The sequence below is a fragment of the Malania oleifera genome, chromosome 9 (assembly GCF_029873635.1).
Source record: "Malania oleifera isolate guangnan ecotype guangnan chromosome 9, ASM2987363v1, whole genome shotgun sequence".
NCBI classification, from domain to species: domain Eukaryota; kingdom Viridiplantae; phylum Streptophyta; class Magnoliopsida; order Santalales; family Ximeniaceae; genus Malania; species Malania oleifera.
In genome coordinates this window covers 1,182,501-1,207,659 of record NC_080425.1, presented here as the reverse complement: position 1 = coordinate 1,207,659, position 25,159 = coordinate 1,182,501, and the positions used below count along the sequence as shown (strand labels likewise).

The 25,159-nt window shown below is 36.1% G+C and overlaps 1 protein-coding gene across 6 annotated transcripts in view; it reads left to right on the top strand.

Moving 5' to 3' along the window:
• The window catches only part of LOC131164644 (uncharacterized), a 61,328-nt gene that overhangs the window by 6,568 nt on the left and 29,601 nt on the right, over positions 1-25,159 (top strand). For all 6 annotated transcript variants that reach the window (XM_058121983.1, XM_058121982.1, XM_058121988.1 and 3 more), the window contains exons 2-6: positions 1,713-1,784; positions 1,861-1,985; positions 2,224-2,384; positions 11,559-11,628; positions 18,520-18,574. In XM_058121983.1, coding sequence (XP_057977966.1) covers positions 1,713-1,784; positions 1,861-1,985; positions 2,224-2,384; positions 11,559-11,628; positions 18,520-18,574 — 483 coding nt within the window. The remainder of the gene's footprint in view (positions 1-1,712; positions 1,785-1,860; positions 1,986-2,223; positions 2,385-11,558; positions 11,629-18,519; positions 18,575-25,159) is intronic.

Genomic DNA, 25,159 nt, shown 5'->3' with positions numbered 1-25,159 from the left:
TCTCCATCCCTATTATCTCTTTTTGCCTCTTTTCTCTCCCGCATAATAGAATTCCTACTCTGGACATGATGATGTTCTCTATGGCCATGAAATTACATTTTGTTTGGATTTATTTAAGTAATTTGATTTTTTTTGGATGAAAACTGGCATTTATTTCTTCTTTGATATCAGTTCTTAGGTTAGAAGGATCAGAATAATGGCATATTGGTATCTTTTGCTATTCTTTGCTTCAGCTCATTAGCCTAGTCAGCACACTTGTTGAGCAAGATAGCCTTGAGGCTAGAACCACCTAAGTTATATTTTGTTTATGGGTGCAGTGTGATCGTATAAATTGGTGGAAAATGATTCATATAGTCGACCTCACCTAGTGGGACTTAAGGCTTGGTTTGTTGTTGTTTGTTGGAAAGTGTGGTTGCAAAGTTCTTAGGGACCATTTGAACCTTTTCTAATTTTTTACCCTTTATGTGTTGATTTTGATTTGTTTATACTACTTTGGTTTTAGTAGAATTGTTATCTGTTGTTTTTTCGTTTGATTGTTGTTGTGATTTAATGCATAAGATGAGGTGATTGGCATCCATGGCTAAACTGGCTTAGGGTCCCAAGTTGAATTAATACTATTGCACAAAGGAAGGACTCCACCTCCCCTCCCTTAAGTACTACTAAATGTCCTTTCTTTATATTTTTTGGAAAAAAAAAAGACCCGACAAAATGTAAAAGAACAAGACAATTGCTTAAAATTACACCACATTTTTAACTGTGTGAACCACTTGTGACTACTCACAATTGAAGAAAAAATTTGATTAACATTGGTTGATTTGTTATACTGAAACGCTGATAAAAAAGAATTGCCAAGTGCATTATACTTATGTGTGCATGTTTGTGCCCAACCCCCTAGTATTAGGAAGGCAAGTACGATTTGATTGCACAAGTTCTGATATGCTTAATGGGAGTATTCCATTCTTTTGAATAAGGAGGATGCTTCCTAACTAAAGTATGCTGTACACATGTAATTTCACTGTCTAGCTGTGTCAATTCTATTTCAAATAAAATTTACAAAATAATATTAATACATGTTTGACAAATGGATTCAGAAGGCTTCACTTCTCAATTTACTATTAAGCTGTCTATGCATGCCTCTACTGGTCATTTTTTTTTTGCCTGCTGGAATTGTTCGTAATTTTTTTGATTAACACATCAAATGTCTATGCTGAGTGATGATTGCAGCTTTGAGTAAGGAATGAGAGCTTTCTTACCTTTTAACTTAATTCTTGTGGTGGATGATATATAACAATTTATTCAGAAAATTACTTATAAAAGAAATAGGGTAAAAGACACTCACCTCCCTTGAGGTTTGAAAAGATAGAGACATCCTTTGAGGTTTAAAAAATGCCACAGACCTCCCCTGAGAATTCAAAAATACCACAAACCTCCCCTGAGGTTTGCCAAAAAGACATAGACCTCCCTTAAAAATACTTGGTGTTTTACAAAGTACAAGGGGAGGTTTGTGCCATTTTGACAAACCTTAGGGGAGGTCTTTACGGTTTTTAAAACCTCAGAGGAGGTTTGGAATTTTTGAAACCTCAGGTAAGGTCATTGTCTTTTAGACAAACCTTAGGGGAGTTTAGTGTCTTTTGCCCAAAAAAAAAATTATATAGGATAATATATATTTTTGGCTCACTAAGTTTTTCTTTGTAACAAATTTTTGCTGATAGGGTTCTGAGTCAAATCCTCCCAGAATTACATCAAATGTCAAGCAGAATTTGCAGTTCTTAAGGTTATGGAAGGTGCATTATCAACTGAAATCTGTAAAACCATTATTTGAATTTCTACATTTTATCTGTTCTGCTAAAAATGTTGAAGGAAGTCCAAAGGGGAAAGTGCAGCTCACCTAAGCCTGCTACAAGTTACCGGAGAAAGAAGGTGAAGAAAGATGACCTTCCTGAAGATATAGAGCCTTATCATGATCCTACCACAACCCTTTACTAGTAATATTCTTTAACTCTTTGATTTTGTATCATTCATTATTCTGGCTGTCTACTAGTGGACTGCTCAGAAATGGTACACGTTGTTTGCAGAACTCTGTTAACAGCAATTACATTATTTTTATGATCCTTTAACTGGTTACATTCATTCAGGTCTTCTTTTCTGTGGGTATCATTTGTTGTCTCAACTGTGTTTAAAATGTTTGGTAAGCATTGTGCATTTTTTCCTGGACTTGTATAGCACAAACCAGGCTGTAGATACTGCAGTCCCTGTCTTACTTGTTGATGGCTATAATGTGTGTGGCTACTGGATGAAGCTGAAGAAACATATAGTCAATGGAAGACTTGATATTGCTCGCCAAAAGCTTATTGATGAACTGATAACATTCGGCATGCTGAGAGGTTTGTGCATCTTCTCCATCTTCATGACTTATAATTAGGCTAGATTAACCTCATTTTAAAGAATGCACCAGATGCAGTGTTGCTTATATTGGACTAGAACGTTAAAAAAAACAGTGGTTGAGACTTGAGAGGTCATTATTCATGCTGATGGTGACTGCTTTTTATGTTCTTTTATTGTTCATCTATAGTTTCTCTGCAGGATACTTGGAGACATTTCGTCTCATTTGTGTGACCCCCCCTCTTTTGAAGATGATTAATGTAGGTGTGTTAAGGTAGTTAAGCATCAGGAAGGGGATTAGAAATTTGAAATGAGGATCTGAATGAGAACTTGATAATATACTCAAGAGGTGATAAAAATGGGCTATTGCCAACCAAGTGGCTGTGGCGGTACCATTTCTATTTCCACTTTTTGGTTTCTGTTGCAGCACATTCTTGAAGGATAATAGTGAAGAAAAGGTGCTGACAATGCATTTGTCTTCATTGTTGGATTTCAGTTTCTATTGTATTTTTCTTTGACAAGTTGTTGACGTAGTATTTTAGTGGACTGTTGCCTGCTTGTCCTCGAAGCTCCATCTCGTAAGCCCTAGCAAGTTTGATTGTTTAAAGCTTCATCTTCGAAGATTCTACTTGTTTTTCTTCAGATCGAAGGTCATCTTCTTCGAAGACTTTTCTTTGAAGGCTTGTTAGGAGTTTTAGCAGGGTTTGAAATCTGAAGTTTCTTCTTATGATTGACAGATCCAAACTTCAGATACTGTTAAAAAACGTAAGGATGTTCTCTTGCATAACAACTCTCTCACCCTCTCACAAACACGGACATGGCTGTGTTAGTAGGAGGCGATGTTAAAGCATTTGGTGCAGATTGAAGTAAATTCCTTCGATCTGAGATTGGATAAGGAGGGGGAGACCCCTTTACTGTGCGTGCTCGAGAATAAGGTTTCTCGAAATAGGTGGGTTAAATTCAAAAAGGAAGCAGTTTCTTGGCTCGCTATGGTCCATCAACTTTTGTTCAGTTGGAAAGGGACTCCAGAAGCATTTGCAAGGGAAACTTCCACTGCTGGATGGTGTTTTGGTGGACAAGGGTGAGAAGTTTTTGGAATTAGGGCTGAGGGGGAAAGGTAAGAATTTTCGGTGTTCATTCCTAGAGGTGTAAAAGGAATTGGATGGCGATGCTTTGTGAATGAGTTCTGCAAATTTGCAAAGGAAATTCGTCACAATTTTGAAGGAGCAGGTGTTGCAAGCACTTCAGTACCCAGATCGTGGAGTGAGGTGGTGATGGAAGGAAAGATAGGTGAAGGCTGCTCAAGTAGTCCACAATCAGAAAAATTGTGTCTTAGTTGCAGGGCTGATCCGTGATTGAAGGAATCAGGGTGCCGTTTCCAGATTACAGTGCCGCTTGGTTGGAGGTCAATGTCCATAAGGTGCAGGGAACTAGGGTTCTGGTGGTTGTTGCTAATCTTGCAGAGACTGCTAGGGCTTCGAAAGGGGATGATGAGGCTATGAAGTCCGGGCGTGGTCGTCTGGTACTCATCCTGGATTGGGCCAAGTTTGTGAGAAAGGTGGTTCTTCTTTTTCAACAAAGTTGGGCCATTTAATAGAACAGGCCCAGTGTTTTGACAAGAAAGCTATGGGCCTTTCTTTGGATTCAAAAGAAGTCTCTTATAAACAGGGGCTTTCATAGATAGGTCTCGTACCTAAAAAGGCCCAGGGCAAGGATATGGGTGTTCAGGCCTTTCCCTTGCACGACCCTGTTTCTCAAGAAGCCCATTTTCCTTGCCAAAATTTACATATGGGAGAGGTGGGTATTCAGCAAGATGTTAATGAAATACAGAATCTTTTTCCAGCTCTCCAAAATCAGCATAGAATGGATCAACATTCTGAGTGTTATCAGGATGATTTTAATTTGGTTTTGAAACCAGTTTGTGAAGAGAATGGTGATAATAATAGAAGTGTCAGATTGGCTGTTGATTCTGGTTTTGTATAGGGATTAGAGCCTGGTGTCGACAGGATTAATAAAAAAAGAAGAAGCTGGATTGGGTTGGAAGGTTGGTGTTTCGGGATTTAATTCTGAAAAATCTAAGGGTCCTAAAGTGTATATATGTCAGAAGGCTGCAGTGATGGGTGCGGAAATGAAAAGAAATTACATGAAGCAGAAAGAGAACATTCCAGTGAGATAAGGCCAAAGATTATTGAAAGAAGAAAAGATTGGAAAAAATATTTCTTTCATAATTTTGTTCTTACGTACAATCCAATATATAATACAATAACCTATTCTAATCAAGGAAATAATTTCCTATTAAATGAAATCAAATCCCCCATAATTACTCACTAATTACTCACTTTCCTAATTTGTTTTTTATTTACAAAGATATTCTAGGTTGACATTTTAACACTCCCCCTCAAGTTGGATTATAAATATTAATCATCTCCAACTTGTTAATAAGATCATCAAAACTCTGTCGTCCTAGTGAGAATATCTGCAGTTTGTTCCTTGGTTGGTACATAAGTCATACATATAATTCCTTCTTCAATTTTTTCTTTGATGAAGTGTCTATCTACCTCCACATGTTTAGTCTTGTCCAGATTAGAGACATATGCATGATATCCTGTAGATAAGCTTTTATAAGACATGTATTTCGACCAAGGATATTGAGTACATGACTTGGTTTGTTTTCTGATTGCAATAGGTAGATTGATATCATCAGGTGCAGAATTGTCAGAAGAAGACTCAATTACCAGATCATGATTATTCGGAGCCATCACCGGGTCCAACGCTATTAGTGCTTCAGATATGAGGTTCTCCTTCTCCTTTGTTTTCGGCTTTCTTGAGTAAACCAGTATGTCTGCGTTGTTTTGTTCTCCTGCATCTCCCCTTGAGTGTAAGTGTTCAGTTGTGTTTGGCAGATCAAGAAGTATTGTAATGGAAGACTCAATAGACGGGCCAGGGAATGAAGTAACTGGAGTAACCGCAGATTCAATAGTAAAAGGATCAAAGAACCGATCTTCACTCCTCCATTTCTCCCCCTGAAGAGAGGGCTTTGAGAAATAAGGAGTGGTTTCAAAAAAGGTGACATCAAGACTAACGAACAGTCGTTTTGAGACCGGGTCATAGCATTTGTAGCCTTTTTGGGTAGGTGAATAACCAATGAAAACACATTTAATGGCATGAGGATCCAATTTATCGCGGTGGTGTGCATGGACATGAACAAACGCAGTACAACCAAAAATTTTCAGTGGGAGACTGGAAGGGAGTCGAGAGTTAGGAAAGTTTTCCTGAAATTTCTGTAGAGGAGTGACAAATGAGAGTACTCAACTTGGCATTCGATTAATGAGATGCATGGCTGTTAAGATGGCATCGCCCCAAAAATAATGTTTCATGTGGGTAGTAAACATTAAAGCTCGGGCGACTTTAAGTATATGTCTATTTTTTCGTTCGGCAACCCCATTTTGTTGAGGGGTATCCATACAAGAACTTTGATGAACAATCCCATGATCTTGAAGATAAGTTCCCAGGATGGTATTGAAATATTCCGTACCATTATCAGTACGTAGGATTTGAATATGAGTCTGGAACTGTGTATGAATCATGGTATGAAAATTGATAAAAATGGAACGAACTTCAGTTTTGTCTTTCAGTAAGTAGACCCAACAAAGACGAGTATGGTCATCGATAAAGGTCGCAAACCATTTTGTATTGGTGCGATTTAGGGAACGTGAGGGACCCCATACATCACCGTGAAACATAGCAAATGGGCGAGATGGTTTGTATATGGATGATGGAAACGAAGTATGACGATGTTTAGCAAGCTCACATACTTCACATTGAAACTTAGAAGCCATTTTATTTGAACAAAGAGAAGGAAACAAACGTTTTGAATATTGAAAATTGGGATGACCCATCCGTGAATGCCATAACAAAAGTTCACTATTTTTAGAAGTAGATGCAAAATCACAAATTGCAGTATTACATAATTCACTCAAACTTGCCTCCTCAAAGTAGTAGAGTCCCTCATACACTTTAGCAGTGCCAATCGTCTTCCCCGATGATAGGTCCTGAAAAACACAATGGGAGGAAACAAGTTTAGCGGAACAATTTGAGTCTTTTGTTAACTGACTGATAGATAACAGATTGCAGGATAACTTGGAGACATGTAAGACTGATTGTAAAGTTAAGGAATCAGATATGCGAATACTTCCTTTTCCAGTAACTGGTGAGAGATCCATCTGCAATTTTTACCTTCAAATTCCTGGCATATGGGGAGTAGGATGAAAAATATTGATATAACCCAGTAATATGATCGGACGCACCCGAATCAATTATCCAAGGGCATTTGTAACAAGATGTGGTTTTTAAAGCTGTCAGATGATTACCTCGATGAGTCAGAGAACCAGAGGAAGATTGACCCTGATGTTTGCATTGATGAAAACATCTTATATAACTGATCCACCTGTTCAGGACTGAATACACTGCCGGATGGGGTATCATTGTTCTCTCCTTGTGATCTTTCATTTGACCCGCCAGTGTTGGCCTGGTACCCACGATTTTTGTGGTATTGTCTCGGTTTCTAGTCTGCCGGTTTTCCATGAATCTCCCAGCAGGTATTTTTTGAATGACCTGTTTTTCGACAATGTTCACACCATATTTTACCTCTTTGTGGCCGTTGACTAGGTCCTCCTGGGCCTTTTAATGTAAGGGCTGAAGCGTCCGGCCCGGCGTGCGGCCCATCTAATTTTTGGGCAAATCCACGTGCAGCTCGGTCCAGCCTAGCCGAATCATTTTGGGGTCGCAACATTAGCCATCTCCTGTTCTCCTGCTTGACCTCTGCGAAAACTTCTCGGGTTGAAGGGAGAGGGCGCCGGCCAAGGATCCGTCCCCTCACGTCGTCGAGCTCTCGATTCAGGCCGGCAAGAAACTCGAAGACCCTCTCGTTTTCGAGCCTCCTTCGGTTTCGCGTGCTATCGCCAGAGCACTCCCACTCTTCGTCGATGCTCAGATCGATCTCCTGCTAGAGATGACTCATCTCCATGAAATACTCGATAACCCCTCTCTCGCCTTGCCTCATCTGCCACAATCGGGTCTTGATGTCGAAGATTTGAGAGTAACTCTCGCCATCGGAGTACGTCTCACGTACGGCTCCCCAGACCTCCTTCGCCGTCGGCAAAAACAAATAAATTTTTCCGATTGATGGTTGCATTGAATTGACGAGCCAAGCCGTGACCATGGAATTTTGGGACCTCCATCTTTGCAAGGCGACGGCGTCGGATGGATCTGGTTTCCTTCGCTCACCGGTAAGGTAACCAAGCTTTCCTTTTCCCTCAATTACTAGTTTAATGGACTGAGCCCATTCACGGAAATTTTTTCTGTTTAATTTTTCCAGTGAAAATGGAAAAACTGTGTTATCATTCGTACTCCCACCGGACGTAACCTCTGAATCACCGGTGATGTTTGCAGAGGAGATAGAGTCTCTGCTGTCAGCCATTGTTTTAGCTGGGTTTAAGAAACCTTAGCTCTGATACCATGAAAGAAGAAAAGATTGGAAAAAATATTTCTTTCATAATTTTGTTCTTACGTACAATCCAATATATAATACAATAACCTATTCTAATCAAGGAAATAATTTCCTATTAAATGAAATCAAATCCCCCATAATTACTCACTAATTACTCACTTTCCTAATTTGTTTTTTATTTACAAAGATATTCTAGGTTGACATTTTAACAATTATAAGAAGAGATTCCGAAGGAGAGTTGAGCATTGTGGAAGATACACTTCCTAAGATGAAGGATATAGCAAGTGATGGACTTAGCAAAGGAAAGGAGGCTAAGAAATGGGGAGATTTTTAGATTATGATAGTGATGAAATCAGTGAGTTTGACTGTGCTGGTGATTTGCTGTTTGATGAGATTTGGGAACAATATGGATATGTTTCTGATTCCTGTGATGTTTTCAGGGATCTATCATATTTACATCCTGCACTGTTGGAAAGATTGGAGCCGTTCCTATTTTTGAGAATGATGGGTTGGATAATAAACTGCAGTGCAATGATGGAATTTTACCTGCACAAGAGGAGGTGATTTCTAGGAAGGACTTAGAAGCCCCAGATATAATGGATAAATTGGATTTAAAAATGCGTGATGTGGTGGAATTGAAGTGTGCTTTGATGGGGGTAATTACAAAGAGAAGAAGGGTTAGAGGGAGCTTGCAAATTTAAAGTGCTTGGTGAATTAGGATGGAAAGGGATTGAAAAGGGTTTTCTTGGTTAGGAGTACTTTTCAGTTATTTTTATTTTTATTTTTTATTTTTTTATTTTTTCATCTTTATTATTATTATTATTATTATTATTATTATTATTATTATTATTATTATTGTTGTTGTTGTTGTTGTTGTTTTTTTTTTTTTAAAATTTTTTACTCGTCTCCTTAGCTTGTAGCTTCTCTTTCTCAATCTAATTTACTTCTTTTTTTTTTTAATCTGAAAAAACATAATATTTATGTGTCTAGAATTCACTTTGCATATTAATTCATTGTGTACACAATTTTTTTATTGAAGAAAAAATAAAAATAAAATTGCTAGGTGAATTTAAAATAAAATAAAAAATAATATCCTTGAAATTCCAAAACGTTAAAAAGAAGAGAAAAATCATCCAAAAATTTTTTCACCATTTTCAACCTTCTTATACATTGTTCTTGAAGTATTGAAGAGTGAGTTTTAAAAATATAAGTGTTAAATGAAAATAATTGTTAAGTAATTCTTTTATTTTATTTTTCTTTTTTCAATTTTCCATTCATTTGCTTATTGAAGAGTGAGTTTTAAAAACATAAGTAATCCTTGCATAATATATATTCTTCTTTCATAATAGTTCATGTAGGCCCTTTATTAAAAAGAAAAACATGTTTTAACATGTTTGCATGTAGACTTCAAGTTTAACATTATTAGTTAATAAGGGTTCTTGAGGAAATAATGGGGTCCCCATGGGATAATTTCCTTGCATGGGCCCCACAAAACACTTTTTTTCTAAAAAATAAAAAATTGATTTGCCCTCTTTTCTCGAATTGCAAAAGTGAACACCGGTCTTTCCCAAAAATTGTCTCAAGGAAGTAATGGGACCCTATGGGATTAATTTCCTCGCATGGGTCCCACGAAAGCCTCTTTCTAAAGAATCAAGATTCATTTTCCTCCTAGTTTCAAATTGCAAAAACAAATACCGGTCTTCATCAAAAATAGATCTTGAGGAAGTAATGGGACCACTGTAGGATTAATTTCCCTGCATGGGCTCCATGAAACCTTGTTTCAAAATCATTATTCATTTTTCCTCCTTAACTCAAATCTTGAAAACAAATTTTGGCCCCTTTTCCAAAATTGGAGTTTGTCGCAAAATGTTTTTTCAATTTAAAAGCATTTTGGATTTTCCCAAACTAAATTTTCTCGAACTAATTTGTTGCCCAAAACGGGGTTGTCTCTCTCTTCAAAATTGGAGACTATTTATCGGTTTTCAAAAACCCATTTTCGGGGTTTTGCTACTCTGATTCAAAAACTCTGGATTCTCCTTTTGTTTTTGTTTAAATTGAGTTCACCCGCTTCTTTTTTCTTCTAAGACATCAGCTCTCCCACTCAAAGGGGAATTCATTTTAGAAATGCCCAAACAAATTATTCAAAGTACGTTGATTTGATCTCGGGTCCAAGGTATGTAGGTAACTTATCCCGAAATGAGCAAGTTTAGTCTTAAAAAAACACCTTTTTTCAAAAAGGTGCAAATTAAAATAAAGGAAGAGTAGTGAGACTTCCGTGGGGTTCAGTTTTCCATATAAGTCTATGAAATGCTGATTTTTTTCAAAATGGGAGGCACACACACACACACACACACACACACTCACATAAGTGCGGTAACTATTCCATGAATGGGTTCCAATAGGGGTGCTAGGAGTATAACCATCACTTGGATGGTTGTTCGACTATCTTCCCTACACAAAAATGAACTCCTGAGTCCATTTTTTTCTTTTTTGAGTTTTTCTTTATTTTACCCCTTTTTATAAAAAGAAAAGAAATAGAATGGCAACTCCCTTTTTCTTTTTCTTTTTGTTTTTTGTTTTTTGTTTTTTTATGGCGTTGACAATATCTATCGGCTTCACTATCAAGAATCCCATTAATATAAGAGACTTTAGCTACATAAGCTCACTCACACTACAAGCCATAGCTTGCTATTCTACTTGAGTACTGATCTTGCTACAATAGTTTGTTTCTTGATTTTTGTTGTTGTTTTTTTTTTTTTTGTTTTTTTTTTCTGGTTTGAACCATATTTTTTGGGGAGATTTCTTGTTCTCCCTCCTTGTAAATTATTTTTCTATTAATGAAATTGCTTTTGCTATTAAAAAAAAACACACGCTTGGTAATAAGATTACCTCCCACTAATGTAGTGCATCTAGTAATAGACCTTCAATCATCAATAAAGCCTGCTCAATCTGCATTAGATTATCCCATGATCTCACAGTATTTATTGCATTATATATCAAAACTATGCTGGGAGAGTCTTTGAGGCACCACAAAATCCTATAAATAGCCTTCTGATGTGGCTGTTTGGAATTTTACATAAACTGACTTACTACCTCGACTGCAAAAGATATGGCCAACTCTAGTGATAGTCAAGTAGATCAACTTGCCAACCAATTACCTATCGACGTTTGTCTTGAAAATCTGGTTTGACATCCCTAGAGGACTTCATGTTAGGATCCATAGGTGTATCAATCTACAAGGGTACCCATGACTAGAATATAGTCACAAATTAATGATAAACTATTGATTTTTTTTTCTTCGGAGAAGAAAAATTACTGAAATTTTGATTGTGCAAAATTATTTAATGATTTGCAGCAAAAAGTCACTGAAAGTCCTTCTCAAATGATATAAGGAAATCAAAGTTGTGCACAAAGTTTTTTATATTTAAATCCGAACCTTACTAAAGGAAACACTCTAAATGTATTTTTTTTTTTTAATCATTGTGATCTAACTTAATTTTTTAAAGGATGTTTTATCTTATTTTCAAAAAGATATGGATAGTTTTTGTCCACAAAATATATACTTTAAATCTAAGCTATCTCACATTGTGTAGCTTAAAAATTGATGATCATAATTCTTTGTTATCCATATGTTATTTCCTCACTTTACTTTTTGATGAACTTTCAGAGGTGAAAGTTGTGGTTGTATTCGATGCCATTATGTCTGGACTCCCTACACACAAGGAAAATTTTGCTGGGTACTATTCTGTGAACATAAATTATTATTGCCTGTTATATGTTAAGCTTGGGCTGTTCATCTTTTTTGTTGCCTATTGGATTGAAGTTCATTTGTTTCTGTGCAACATTATGTCATGGAGTTATACCCATATGTCTATGCAGAAGTGTTTTTTAGAAAAAAAAAATGCTGAATTTAATAAGTGCTGAAATGGAAAACTACTAAAAGTTATAAGTGGTGTTTGGTTGTGTTTAAAATAAGTGGTATTTGGATACTTACTTTTATTATAGGACTATATGATTCTTTTTAAAAATATTTTAAATAAAAAATATTAATATTTTTTAATTAATAACTTCATTAGTAATTATTTTAATTATTTATAATTAAAATTTAAATATTTATTTTAAAAAAATAATGTAAGATTATTATTTTTAATTAATAATAATCTTGTTATTAATGTATATTTATAACTTATTACTATCATATAAAATTATGATAAAAGTATTATTAATTAAATTTAAAATTTTAATTCATTTAATATTATTTTAAATTAATAAATAATTCTTTTTTAATCTAGAATTGAATTATACTAACTAATATGTTTTTTTAAATATATTTTAAATAAAAATATTAGTAATTTATAATTAAAATTTTAAATCATAATTATATTAATTTTATCATTAAAATTTAAATATTTTTTATTAATTAAAATATTATAATACTATATATTAATTAACAATAATCTTGTCATTAATGTATATTTACAACATATGATAATCACATTAATTTATGTTAGAAATAATATTAATAACTAAATTAACGTTTTTAGTCTATTTAATGTTAATTTAAATTTATAGATGGTTTTTTTTTTTTTCATTCTAGAATTTAATTATATTTTATTAATAGTTAATAGGCTATAATGCATAATAAAATAATATATGATTAGTTTTTAATTAACAATTGGATTAATAATTATTCTAACTGTTATTTTTAATCAACATTTAAATATTTTTATTAAATAAAAATGATATAATATTATTTTTTGATTAACAATAATTTTGTTCTTAATTTATATTTATGACGTATGATTATTATATTTCTTTATGTTAAAATAATATTATTAATTAAATTAGTATTTTTAATTTTAATACTAATTTAAATTGATAGATGGTTCTTCTTCTTCATTTCAGAATTAAATTATGTTTCATTAATAATTAATATATTATAATTCGTAGTAAAATAATATATGATTAACTTCTAATGTATTTTTGAAATTATAAAATAGCCACTAAATTTTCTTATATTTAAAAAATTGACCCCGCCAAATGGACAATGCCGCGTTTAAGTGGCCAAAAAGCTATCTTAGATTGCTTCTCAAAATTCACTTATATAGTTCTCAAAAAAGTGATTATGGAAAAACAGTTTTTGCAATAAGTGTTTGTTGTAGTACAAGCCAAACGACACTTTTTTATTTTATTTGTAAAAGTGCTTAATTTAAGTGATAAGTGTTATAAGCACTTTTTTTAAGTGCTCCCAAATGGGGGCTTAGATGATCTCATTTATCTTTGAGACCCATCCTCCCATCATCCCTCTCTCTCTCTTTCCCCTTTTTGTTTGGGTGCACGCGTATGCATGTGTGCATGTTTGTGTCTTGCTTTGCATGCTTGCTTTGTGGTGCTTCTGTTAGTCTACACGAATGGAGGTATATGTGCCACTTCTATGCATGTGAGCACCCGAACCTCACATTCTTCATGCACCAATCGATATAAGCTTTAGTCAACAGATCGAGAAGTTAGCGTTTGGAGTTGACATGAGTTGTTGTAATGAGCTTCTATTCAAGTTTTCTTGGACAAAATGACAATCAACTTCAATATGCTTCGTTCTCTCATTGAAGACTAAATTGGATGCACTGTGAATAGCAGTTCGACTATCACACATCAAATCCATAAGCCAAGGCTTTGGAAAACCAATTCTTGCAACATGTTCTTTAGCCAAACCAATTCACATGTAATGAGTGCCACTCAACGCTTGATTGGGCCATAACAATTTGTTTCTTACTCTTCCATGATACTTGGTTACTCCTAGCAAACACACTAACCAGTTACAGATCTCTTGGGTAAAACAACTCAATCTGCATCCATATAACCTTGAATTTGAGTATGACCTTGATCATAATACAAGAAGCCTCTTCTTAGTGCACCTTTGAGGTATCAAAAGGTACAAACAGTAACATCCCAATGACTCATTTGGGGTAGAATTGAAGAATTGGATCACAACACTTGTTGCAAAATTTGGTAGGAAGTTTAACTTCCCAACAAATCTTTGATATTGTCTTGAGTCAGACAACAAATAACCCCATTTCATAATAGTTTGCCGTTAGGATCCTTAGGTGTGTTAGTAGGTTTGGATCCTAACAGACTTGTCTCTTCTAAAAGATCTAGAACATACTTTCTCTGTGACGAGACGGTCCTATACGCCCAATAGCTAGACTAGGCCCAAGTCCTAGCTGATCCTGGTAAACTAGCCCAAGCCAGATCAGGCCTAATTGGGTTTGAGTTAATTTAGCTCAAAAACCAGCCATCAAAGCCCAATTACCCTTAACCTAGAACATAGCGGACTCATTGACTTTAGGCCCATTTAATCTTACCAAGGCCCAATTGGTTTCATATACTTCTATACTCAAGTAGTATTTTAATAGACCAAATTTTAGTTTGGAACTTTGTCTGAAACTGCTTCAAAGTCTAGATACCCTGATTTATATTACTAGTATTCACAATGTCATCTATCCACAACATCCGCAAAATCTTACCCACCGCAAAGGGAATATGGCTGTTAATGGTTATATAGTCATTTAGCATTATCATTATGTGTTAGAAAGCATTGTACTTGACATATATTATAAATAGAGGGAGAGACCGATCATTGAAGTAAGGTCTTCCATTTTACCTAATTATTCAACATGATATCAAAGCATGTTCTGAAACCTAAACACTAAGTGTTACAACCACCATAAAAAGTGAAGCCTAAAACCCTAGATCTGCTGCATGCCTACCATCATAGAAGAATTTCTAGCTGCACTAAAGCCCCAGAAAACAGCCAGCAGCTGCCCGAAGTCAGACCAGTGGCTGGAAATTTCCTGGGCGACACTGCCAGTTCAGGAACACAAAATCTTCCATAGATCTTGCAAAAACAACACCATAGTCACCCACAGACACTGCTGATCTGCCCCCCCACTGAAATCCCTTCTCCAGGCAGTGCCCCACGCGCTGTCATGTGCTGGTCGAAGGCTGCCAGGGCTGACCGCACCTTCTTGTCCGGGTCGAGGGTTGTAGGGATCATTTAGTAAGATGAAATGAGGTTTGTATGTCTAAATTGGAGGGAGGATTGGATCTTGGAAATTTGGTGTCTAAAAGCATCGCCCTTTTAGCCTAGTGGTTATGAATTTTCCTGTAGAAGATCACTCCATTGGCATAGTGTGATTATAATCAAGTATGGGGTGGGTGAGAATGAACGAGTACAAATGTTAGTTTGAGATGCCCTTGGAGATTTATTTCTCAAATCTTTCCCTTCCTCACATTAAATTTGTGGTGGGGATGGGTTCTCGGATTTGATTTTGAAATGATTTGTGGTTAGGGGATGATATTCTAGCCACATCTTTTCTGTGTCTCTTTTGTTTGAGCTCAGGGCAAGATAGTATGATTTATCTTTTTGTGGTTGATTCAGGTAGCCCTTTGGTTTTTTGGAATTTTCATTTCAAAAGACCTCTTAACGATAGAGAATTGTCGGAACTTTCATCCTTTTTATCGTTATTGAACAATTGTTAGCTTTCTTTAGCTAGGGATACTTGGTCTTGGGTTTTGGACTATTTGGGGGTTTATTTTTGCAAGTCTTTTTTTGAGCTTTTGACCTGTTCTAATTCTTGTTTTCCCCTGTATCCATCTATTTGGAAGGCAAAAGCTCCCCCTGAAATTAAGGCTTTCATATGGCTAATTGTCCTTAATAAAATCAACACTAGTAACTTGTTGCAGGTCAGAAAATCTTTGAAGGCTGTATCTCCAGATTATGCGTGTTATGCTATTTGAAAATGGAATCTCATTTATTTTTACACTGACTATGCTTGGAGAATTTGGAATAATTTATTTGGTGTGATTGGAGAATCTTGGGTCTGTTGGTGGAGGAATTGCTATCTATCTTTTTTGAGGGGTTTGGAGGAATATTCTGCTCTGAATTTTATGGTTTTTTGTTTACCAGTTTTTGTTTTATTGGTTTGTTTTTTATGAATTTTCCAGAATTTTGAGGGGAGAAGTCTTTTCCCCCCTTTTGTAAATTCTCCTCTCATCAATGAAATCCCTTCTTTTGTTATCGAAAAGAAAAGGGTGGAAAAGAAATTGGTTATACATGTCATATAGTCAATAGCAGCTGAATCTATAATCCAAGGACTAGTGGGAGAAATACTGGCAACATGAGCAAGAGATGCAATAGGAAGAGAAGCTTGAAGGGATGCCTGCTATTGTAAAACTTTGAATATTCTTTCTCTGAAACATAGTATGCTGCTCCCCACCTTTTGACCTGAGGAGAATGGAGTTTGTGGTGGCTGCCTTGGTGAAGCGTGGGGGTCTTACTTGAAGATCCTAACACTGCACAATCATATGGCCTCCTCGTCCACAATGAGTATGCTTGCGTGGGTGGCCTCTACTGCATCCATCGCTTCTGCCATAATTACTTGGACTAGACCACCCTCGAAACTTCTGCAAATACTTGTTTGAAAACCAGAATCACCTTATGTAACAAAAGCATTCTTTTGGAGCTAGAGGTTGAAACATTGGAGCCAATATCTGAAGAAGGATTGCTAGAGGAAGCACAAAGGGCATGAGAATAAACATGAACAAAGGATGACGACTATGCACAAACTAGAATATGGAACTGAACTGCCTCAAACTTAGGTTTCAAACCCACTAGGACCTGAAGGATATGTGCTCCTTCTGCTTTTGCATCTCACAGACATTGGTTGTCATGGGTTGCATGATGTTGAGTTCCTCATTGATGCGCTTCATGTCTACAAAGTACTCTATGACATTCCTATCTCCCTTTTGTGATTGAAAGTACCCCTGGGAGGGATTATCCATACGAGTAATGTTACTCAACTATAAGAGTTTGATGTAATCCCTAAGCTCCTTGAAATACATCCAGATGCATGCACATTCCTGCAACCTAGGGTCCATCAAGTTCCAACCCAACGCATGTTTCTGAAACTGTACTTCTTTCCATTTTTCGTCACTGAACCAAACTGAAACAAGCGTTCAGTTTGCCTAAGCCTGTCAAATAGATCTTCTCAGCCCTAGATAACTGCACATTATTCTTTCCATCTAATTTCTTGGTTATAATTTGTGGCAGTGAAGAAGTAAACATACTTTTGGGATTCATGGACTCCATGCCAACATACACGACTGAGATCAACTACAAACCAGATAAACAATCTGAAATAATCAGGAACACAGTAATATAACGTATTTCAGGCCTCAATGAACTCAACAACCATTGACAAATGGCATCCAACAGTATCACATGACCATTCCCAGAGTTCCTTGCACAAAAAACTAGAAGGTGGGATCTTAGGGCAAAAATCCATCTCAAAGGACTTGATAATATAGTTTATGGAGGGATTTGAACAATGTAGGACAAGTCCAAGCCAAAAACATGACTGTATGAAACCTCATGTGTTGGTGTGTGGAGTTGGTGCCACCAGCTGCATGAAAACCCGTTAGGGCAGCTTCAGCAATTGGGTTTTCAGGGATAGGTCTAATCAGCAGTGTTTGTGGGTGCCTATTCTGTTGGTTTTGCAAGATCTTAAGCAGTTTTGATGTTCCTGAACATGCTGTATTTTTCCACAAACTTGCAGGCGACTGTGTGTCTTGTGGCAGCTGATGGGCTGTGTTTAAGCCTATGGTGGTGCTACCAGATTTCTATGGTGATGGACATGCAGAGGATTTAGGGTTTTAGGGCTCAATTTGGTGGTGGCTGCAGCACTTGGAGTTTAGGTCTTCGGACCATGCTCTGTTACCATATTAAAGCATTGTGTGACAGCCATAGGTCTCTCCTCTATTTATAATATATGTCAAGTACATCAAAATGACCATAATATCCTTACTCTTAGTTACTGTTAGATTATCACTTTATCTAAAAGTTTAAGTTGTTAGGTTATGGGCCAACAATGTATATCAAGCCTTAACACTGCCCCGCCCGTGCAGCTTGACAGCATGTGGAGAGATAAACAAACAATGAATAACACCCATATTGGGGTGCACTAAACGCAGACAACAATACTAGAAACCAGGACCTCCTAGCAACCGTGGCTTTGATACCATGTTAGATTACCACTGTACCCAAAAGCTTAAGTTAGGTTATGGGCCAACAATGTACATCAGGCCTTAACAGTTACCAATGTAGGTATTAAAGTAAATGACCAATAAAAAGAGTTGTACTACTCATCCATCTTAGGATTCTCATTTTTGCAGCCTTTACTTTTCTGGATATGTTGTTTCATAGTTTCCCAACATTCTGATGCATATAGGCATAGCGAGCCAACCAAAACAATACTTCAAAACTTATTTTAAAATATTCTTTGTCGTTTAGGTAGAAGCATGCCAGCATTTTTAGCGCTACAAAGAAAGTTGAAAGAGTGGGCTTTAGACTCTTTTCCATGTGAGCTTAATGACTTTATCTAAGAGCTTAAGTTGTTAGGTTGTGGGTCAACAATGTATATCAAGCTTTTACAATTTGAAAGTGAACTTGAATGTCTAGCATTATCTTTGAACCTTTTCTGTCATTGTTATTGGGATTGCTTTCTATTCAATGATGTTTAAATAATAAATGTCCTCATTGCTAAAATCTTTTAATATTCATAATGTTACAGTGTTGATATAATATACTCCGGTGAATCTTGCGCTGATGCTTGGATTGAAAAAGAGGTAGGAATAATGTCAAAATGATATAAATATCTGATTCACGTTTCTTTTCTTAAATAGTAGAAAATTTTAGTTTATGATTTGTATATTGAGTGTCATATGCATCATTACTGACTTGTAGGATGTTGTAGTCCTTCTTTGTTGCTAGTTTGTTATTATTGCAATTTTGATTGTATACTTGAATGCTTATTTAGATGGTTAAGTTTGTTAGACCACACTAGGTCCATTCACTAAATTAACACATGCCTTATTTTATCTGTGCAATTGTTTAAACTGTTGAAAGTCCATTTACTTGTATCAACACGCCTTTTCATTTTATCCATGTGATTGTTCTAGTCTTGGAAGCTTATCTAGTAAATACTCACTAGGATTTAATTCATCCGGCTCTTTAACTATGTTACTGTTTTATTGTGTTACCTATGCAATTATTTATGTTGAAAGCTCATCAAATTGTATTGCCAATAGATTTGTTAAGTCATCACCTGACCCAAAAGATTAAGCTGTTAGGTTGTAGACAACAAGTCATATCTACCCTTCACACTCCCCTGCGCATGTTGCTTGATCATACATGGAAGTAAACAAGCGAAGGAAAAATGCCAATTGAGGTTCTTTGATTACTCTTGTATGAAGGCTTTAATAATTTATCTAGGAATTGCAATCTTATTGATATTCATTTGTTGAGTGTTCAATTTACTTGGTTTGTTGCAAGTGATATGTCAGTAGTCACTTGGGGTCTCACTCCTTTTAGATTTGAGATCATGTGGCTGTCTCATTCTGATTTTGTAAAATTGGTTAGGTGGTTGTGGCAAGAAAATGTGATTGAAGGTTGGACAGGTTCTGTTTTGTGAATAAAATCAAGGATATGTTGCAAATTTGTAGTGCAGATGTTTTTGGGCATGTGAGGCTTAAGAAGAATGAACTGCAAGTGATTGATGATGTAGACAAGTTGGAGGAAAATGGCTGTATTTCTAAGGAGCAGATGGTTTGGAGAGTTCAGTTTTTGAATGATTTTGATGTGATTCTTCTGAAGGAAGTAACTTTTTGCACAAAAAAACTAGGTTGAAGTGCATTAAATATGGAGATTGTAATCTGAAGTTGCTATTACAAGTTGGAGTTGCTGTGGTAGAGGTCATATTTATATGCAGGAGGGTGGGGAGGGGGAACAAAGGGGCGTACTACACTTGGTAGTGGCTGTGGTACTGGTGGGTGTGGCTTTGTGGATGAAAAGGGAATCATGGAGGCTGCCTAATTTCCACTTTACCTAAAAGCTTGAGCTATCATGTTGCTGGCCAACAGTGTATATCAAGCATTAACACTTTCTGCATGTGTATTACACGTGGAGGGAAAAATAAATACCACCTATTGCACGAAATAAGATAATTTTTTATGACAATCCAGTAAACAATGGCAATAAGACTAGAACCCAGTACCTTTCGGCAACCATAGCTCGTACCATCTTAAGCAACCCCTTAATCTAAAAGCTTAAGCTGTTAGGTTATAGGCTAACAACGTATATCAAATCTTAGCAGGGATCATGGGTGTGGTATGGTCATATATTTTACCATTACTTATAGCTACTGTTGGAATCTTGAGTACCCGCTGTTGTGTCATGAAGGGGGTGAAGCCCAATCTCATGTTTCTACACTAACATCTTGGGTTATACCGAATCATAATAGAGTCATTATTTCAGTATTTCCATCGAGGAGTTGGCTAAATTGTTTTTTAGTTAGAATTTATCATCTTCTACTGCTACTCTTATCATGGAAAAGTGGTCCTGCATGAGTTTTATGCTCTTCTACCCCATGCATTAACCTTAGTTCATATGACTATTGACTAGGTCCTCTGAATTGCTAATTAGGTTCAAATATTGTCTCTTCTTTTGTTGCAACTCCTGCAGGTGGTACAATATTTTCTGGTTCTAGTTTTTCTGTTGCTCATTTGTATCAAAATATTTCTTTTTTCTCAATTCTTGTTGTTCCAGGACTTTCTTTTAACTTGCTCTCTGTTAGTAAGTTATGCTAATTTTTCAATTGAGTAATTGCATTTTATCCTTCTTCTTGTGCTATCTAGGATCACAAGATTGAAAAATTGCTTGGTGGTGAGCGTGGGCCTGGTTGATTGTATTACTTTGACAGTGATCTAGACAGTATTACCTGTCATCTGCCCACATAACATACTTCGTTTCAATGGCATTATTATTTTTGGACAGCCATCATTGGAGAATCTGAAGTTTTTAGTTCCATTATTGAAGTCCGCGCCTATCATTGTGTGAATCTTGTCAATCGGGTAAACACTTTGGGGTGTCTTGTATTCTTTTCCTTCTATAGTTATCGATTGAGTCGGTGGTTCTTTCCATTTAGTCAATTCTAATGAATATGGTCCATCTTGTTTTACTTCTTGTGGTGGATTCATGTATTTTGTTTCCTTTATTGATGACTGTTTAAGGTGCATGGGTATATTATGAAAAATCGTTTTGTGTTATTTTCAACTTTGAAATCTTATGCACTAAACTCAATTTGGTGTTTGAACTTATTCATTCTTGTGTGACAATGTCTCAGAATGATTTTTTATTCCTTTTAAAGAGTTTATGATATGACAATTATCATTATTCATCTTGTATCTCCAGTACACAATGAAATGATGTGTCAGGATGCAAAATTTATTGGTTTAGATGTTTGTCCCAAAAGTATGCTGGTTTAAGTTCTTACTTCCTGTTTTCTCATAAGTTGGCAACCATTTTGGGTTCGTCATGGTTAATCTCCTTTTCCTCTGTTAGTTCTGTCTCAAGTTCTTTTTTTTTTTCTCTTGGCGTGTGTCCATTTGGATGTACTTGTTATGTTTATAATCTAACTCTGAGTATTTATAAACTCAATACAATATCTCTTGCACATGTATTTTGGGATTCTGGTGCTTAAAAAGTATATTATTGCATCCTTTACTCTGTTTGTTAGGTAACTAGCAAATGCTTACCTTCTTTGAGTAATTTCTTTATTTATCGAACCACCATTGACTTCATCCATTCCTCTTGCATATGAATTAGATCTGTCCATCTTTAATGTTCCTTTCATCATCAAAACGTGCCAATGACAGCAGACCCATCAACTCATGCCTCCTCCAAGAGCTGGTACATTAGATGATCCATCTATAGTTAGGTATTCCGCAAATGCTCCCCCAGGTAACATTATTTCTTCAACTTGTTATCCAACTATTGTCATAGATCTTGTCATGTCTCTTCAAAAAGGAACTAGGTCCTACCTCCCATTTTTTGTGGCTGTTCATAGTAAAATCCCTTATATTGTAGCCTTATTGTTTCTCATTTTTCATTTTCTTTTCCACACTTAGATGTTATGTTTCATAAGGGCTGGAGGACAGCAATGGAGTAAGTACATGCTCTTCATACATGGAAGCTTTTAAATCTTCTAGTTGGAAAGATGGTGGTACAGCCATCAGTTGTACGTGTGCTTATGACAGTAAACATTTACTAGTTGAATCCTCGAGCTTTTATTTGTTTTTTTTTTTTGATAAGGAAAAGAATCTTCAAAGCAGAGTGTAGATTAAGTCATGAAAAGAAAAAGTACGAAAGAACACATAAAAAAGTCAAAACAAATCAATAAACAAATATTGCCTGTTGCTCTGAATGTGAGATGATGGAACTCCTGGAAAAGCACCAGCCACCCTTGTCTCCCAATGAGAGGCACAGAAGATCACACTCTCCTGAAGCAAGCACCCCTGGAGGGTTTCACCCTAAAAAAAGAGAAGAATTCCTTTTCCATCCAAGTGCACCACACCTTAGCCATTAAAAAGCACAAACCCATAAAATTCCAGCATCTTTCCTTGTGCCCAAACCTTGAAATCTAAGACAAAACAACTCTTCCAGAGTGCTCGGACTAACCCAACATTCTTCCTCAACAATGTTAAAAGGATACCTAATCTCCAATTGGAGGGTGGGTTGGGTTTTGGACATTTGTGTCTAAAACCACTGCTCTCCTGGCTAAATGGTTTTGACTCTTCCCCTTAGAGGATTCTTCCCTTTGGCATAGAGTCATTAAAAGTAAGTTTGGGCTGAATGAGAATGGGATGGACACCAATTTGGGATCTAGATGTTCTGCAGAAAGCCTGTGTAAACCTGTCTCTCAGATTTATCCCCTTTTCATTCCCCATACTAAGTATGTGTTTGGAAGGCGTTCCCGCATTCATTTTTGGAAAGGTCTTTCCTTGGTGAATGTTGTTTTTTCAACTTCTTTTCCTTGTATTTATCATTTGAGCTCTGGGAAATATAGCATTATTTCTTCTTTTGTTGTTGATTGAGGTGGTCCTGTGCCTTCTTAATATTTTCATTTTTGGAGATCTCTTCATGATAGGGAGATGGATGAGCTTTCTTCTTTGTTGATTTTGTTGAACAAGAGTCATATTTCTTTGGGAGCAGATAGTCATTCTTGGTCCTCAGATCCTTTAGGGTGCATTCATGCAAAATTGCAAATCCTTATGTGAATGATTAGCTCAAATTCTTCTTTTCCTCTTTACAATACTATGTGGAATGCCAAAATTCCCCACAAAATCATGGCTTTTATCTGGTTGGTTGTGCTTAATAGACTCAATGCCAATAACTTGTTGCTAAGTAGGGAGAACAATTAAGGCACTTTCTCCGGATGTTCGCGTTCTTAGCCTTGACAGCTCAGAAACAGCACCCCATTTATTTCTGCATTGTGATTCGAGGCAGCATTGTGGACATGCCCCTATTTTGCAGTGTTGTGGGGTTTATGGTTGGAACGTAATGCACATATTTTTTAGGGGAATAAGTTTAATTTTTTGCTGGTTTGTGAGAAGATTCAATACTTGGCATGGCTTTGATTGGCTAGGGTACTTTAAAGGAGTGAGCTTCTTGGATATTCAATGGGATTGGCATTGTTTGCTGGCTTGATTTTGTGTGCTGTGTGGTTTTTGTTTGTTTCTTTTTCTTTCTTTTTTTGTTTATTTGTATTTGCTCTCTGGTTTGCTACAAATTTTTCTACGGGTATGTCCTATTCTCCTTCTTGTTTATTCCCAATCTTTTAATGAAATTTTTTCTTTTGGTATAAAAAAAAAATAAAAAAAACAATGCAGAAAAGATTTACAAGAGTAGAGTACCAGAACTATCAAACCATCAAATTCTCTTATTTCGTGAAAGATGAAATTGATAAGAATAAGAATTGAACTCAAGGGACTAAACTCATTCACTTCCCTATGGTTGAGATTTAGGAAAATTAAAAGAACATTTCAAAAAAATTAGTGTCATCCTGACTATAGAAATGTAAAATAGGAGCACAAGGGGCAGACCCAAAATTTATGGTTTTGATTATGCTGACTTCAGCTGCAAAGAATGCTTCGGTGTAGGTTCTCATTTCCTTAGTTGCTACTTATGATTAGATCCCATATCAACTTTTATAGGATTATATGGAGCAACCCCATGGTTTGTTGCTCAAGGGGACTCTAGTAGGCATGTTTGCGTGTTTAAAAAAAAAGGGCTGTATATGTTTTGAAGCAATCTCCTCGTGCGAGGTTTATTAAGGTGGTTTTAAAGTTTGGAATGAATGATATAAATTATAATGCAGTATTTTAAACAAGGGCGGTTTTTGGAAGAATAATTTTGGTTGCTTGTAGTTGTTTTTGGTATTGACTAGCAGTTTTTTCAATGACAAAAGAAATTAAATAAGAAGAGAGTTTTAAAAAGGACAATAAATAAGAGAATTGAAAAAATACTTGTTCAGAAAGCCTATTTTTAGGAAAGCTCTTTTAGTTTCTTCACCTTTTTCTGCTAATTTTCAAAGGAATATACATAGCCCTTGGTTCAACATGGGAATCTGAGCAAGCATTTAGAAAATATTACCACAGTAGTACAATATGCACAAAACTAAATCCATGTTCTAAAAGTTTCTACCATCATAAATAACCAAAAAAAAATAATGATAATAACGCAATAGTTCTAAAAAACCAACACATTATAAGAATTAACCAAAATTGTGGGGGCAATGTGGTCTCAAAATATTATATGCACATTGTTGGTTAATTGGATTATAATAATGCAGTATATTTAATGTTATTCAATAATATATTATTGAATCTGGAGGTGGAGGTGTTGTAGGCCTTTTTGTGCCTAGATCATGGAGTCAGGTGGTATTGAAAAGGAAGGTAGGTGAAGGAGAAGGCTGCAAAAGCATATTCCAGCGAGGAAAGCAGGTTGTTGAGAATGTATCATAGATGAGTTGTGCATTCAAGTTGGTGTTGAGCTCAAATTGAAGGTTTTTGGGGAGCCAATGGTAGAAGACTTCCGTTTGAAGACGTACATTCATACTGCTCAGGCGACAGGGCTTGCTGAAAGTTCAAAGGTGGCTAGGGTTTTTGAGGGTGATGCATCTCTAGTTGAGGTGGATAAGGTTACGTTAGGGGAAGAAGAGGACAAAAAGTCTAGGCTGGGCTGCTTACTCCTTGTCTTGGACCTTAGCCAGTTAATTAAAAAAGGAGCCTCATTTTTATATAAATTGGGCATATTTATTGAGTAGGCCTGTACTATTCAGGGCCCTATTTCGAATGATAAGAACAACTTGCTTC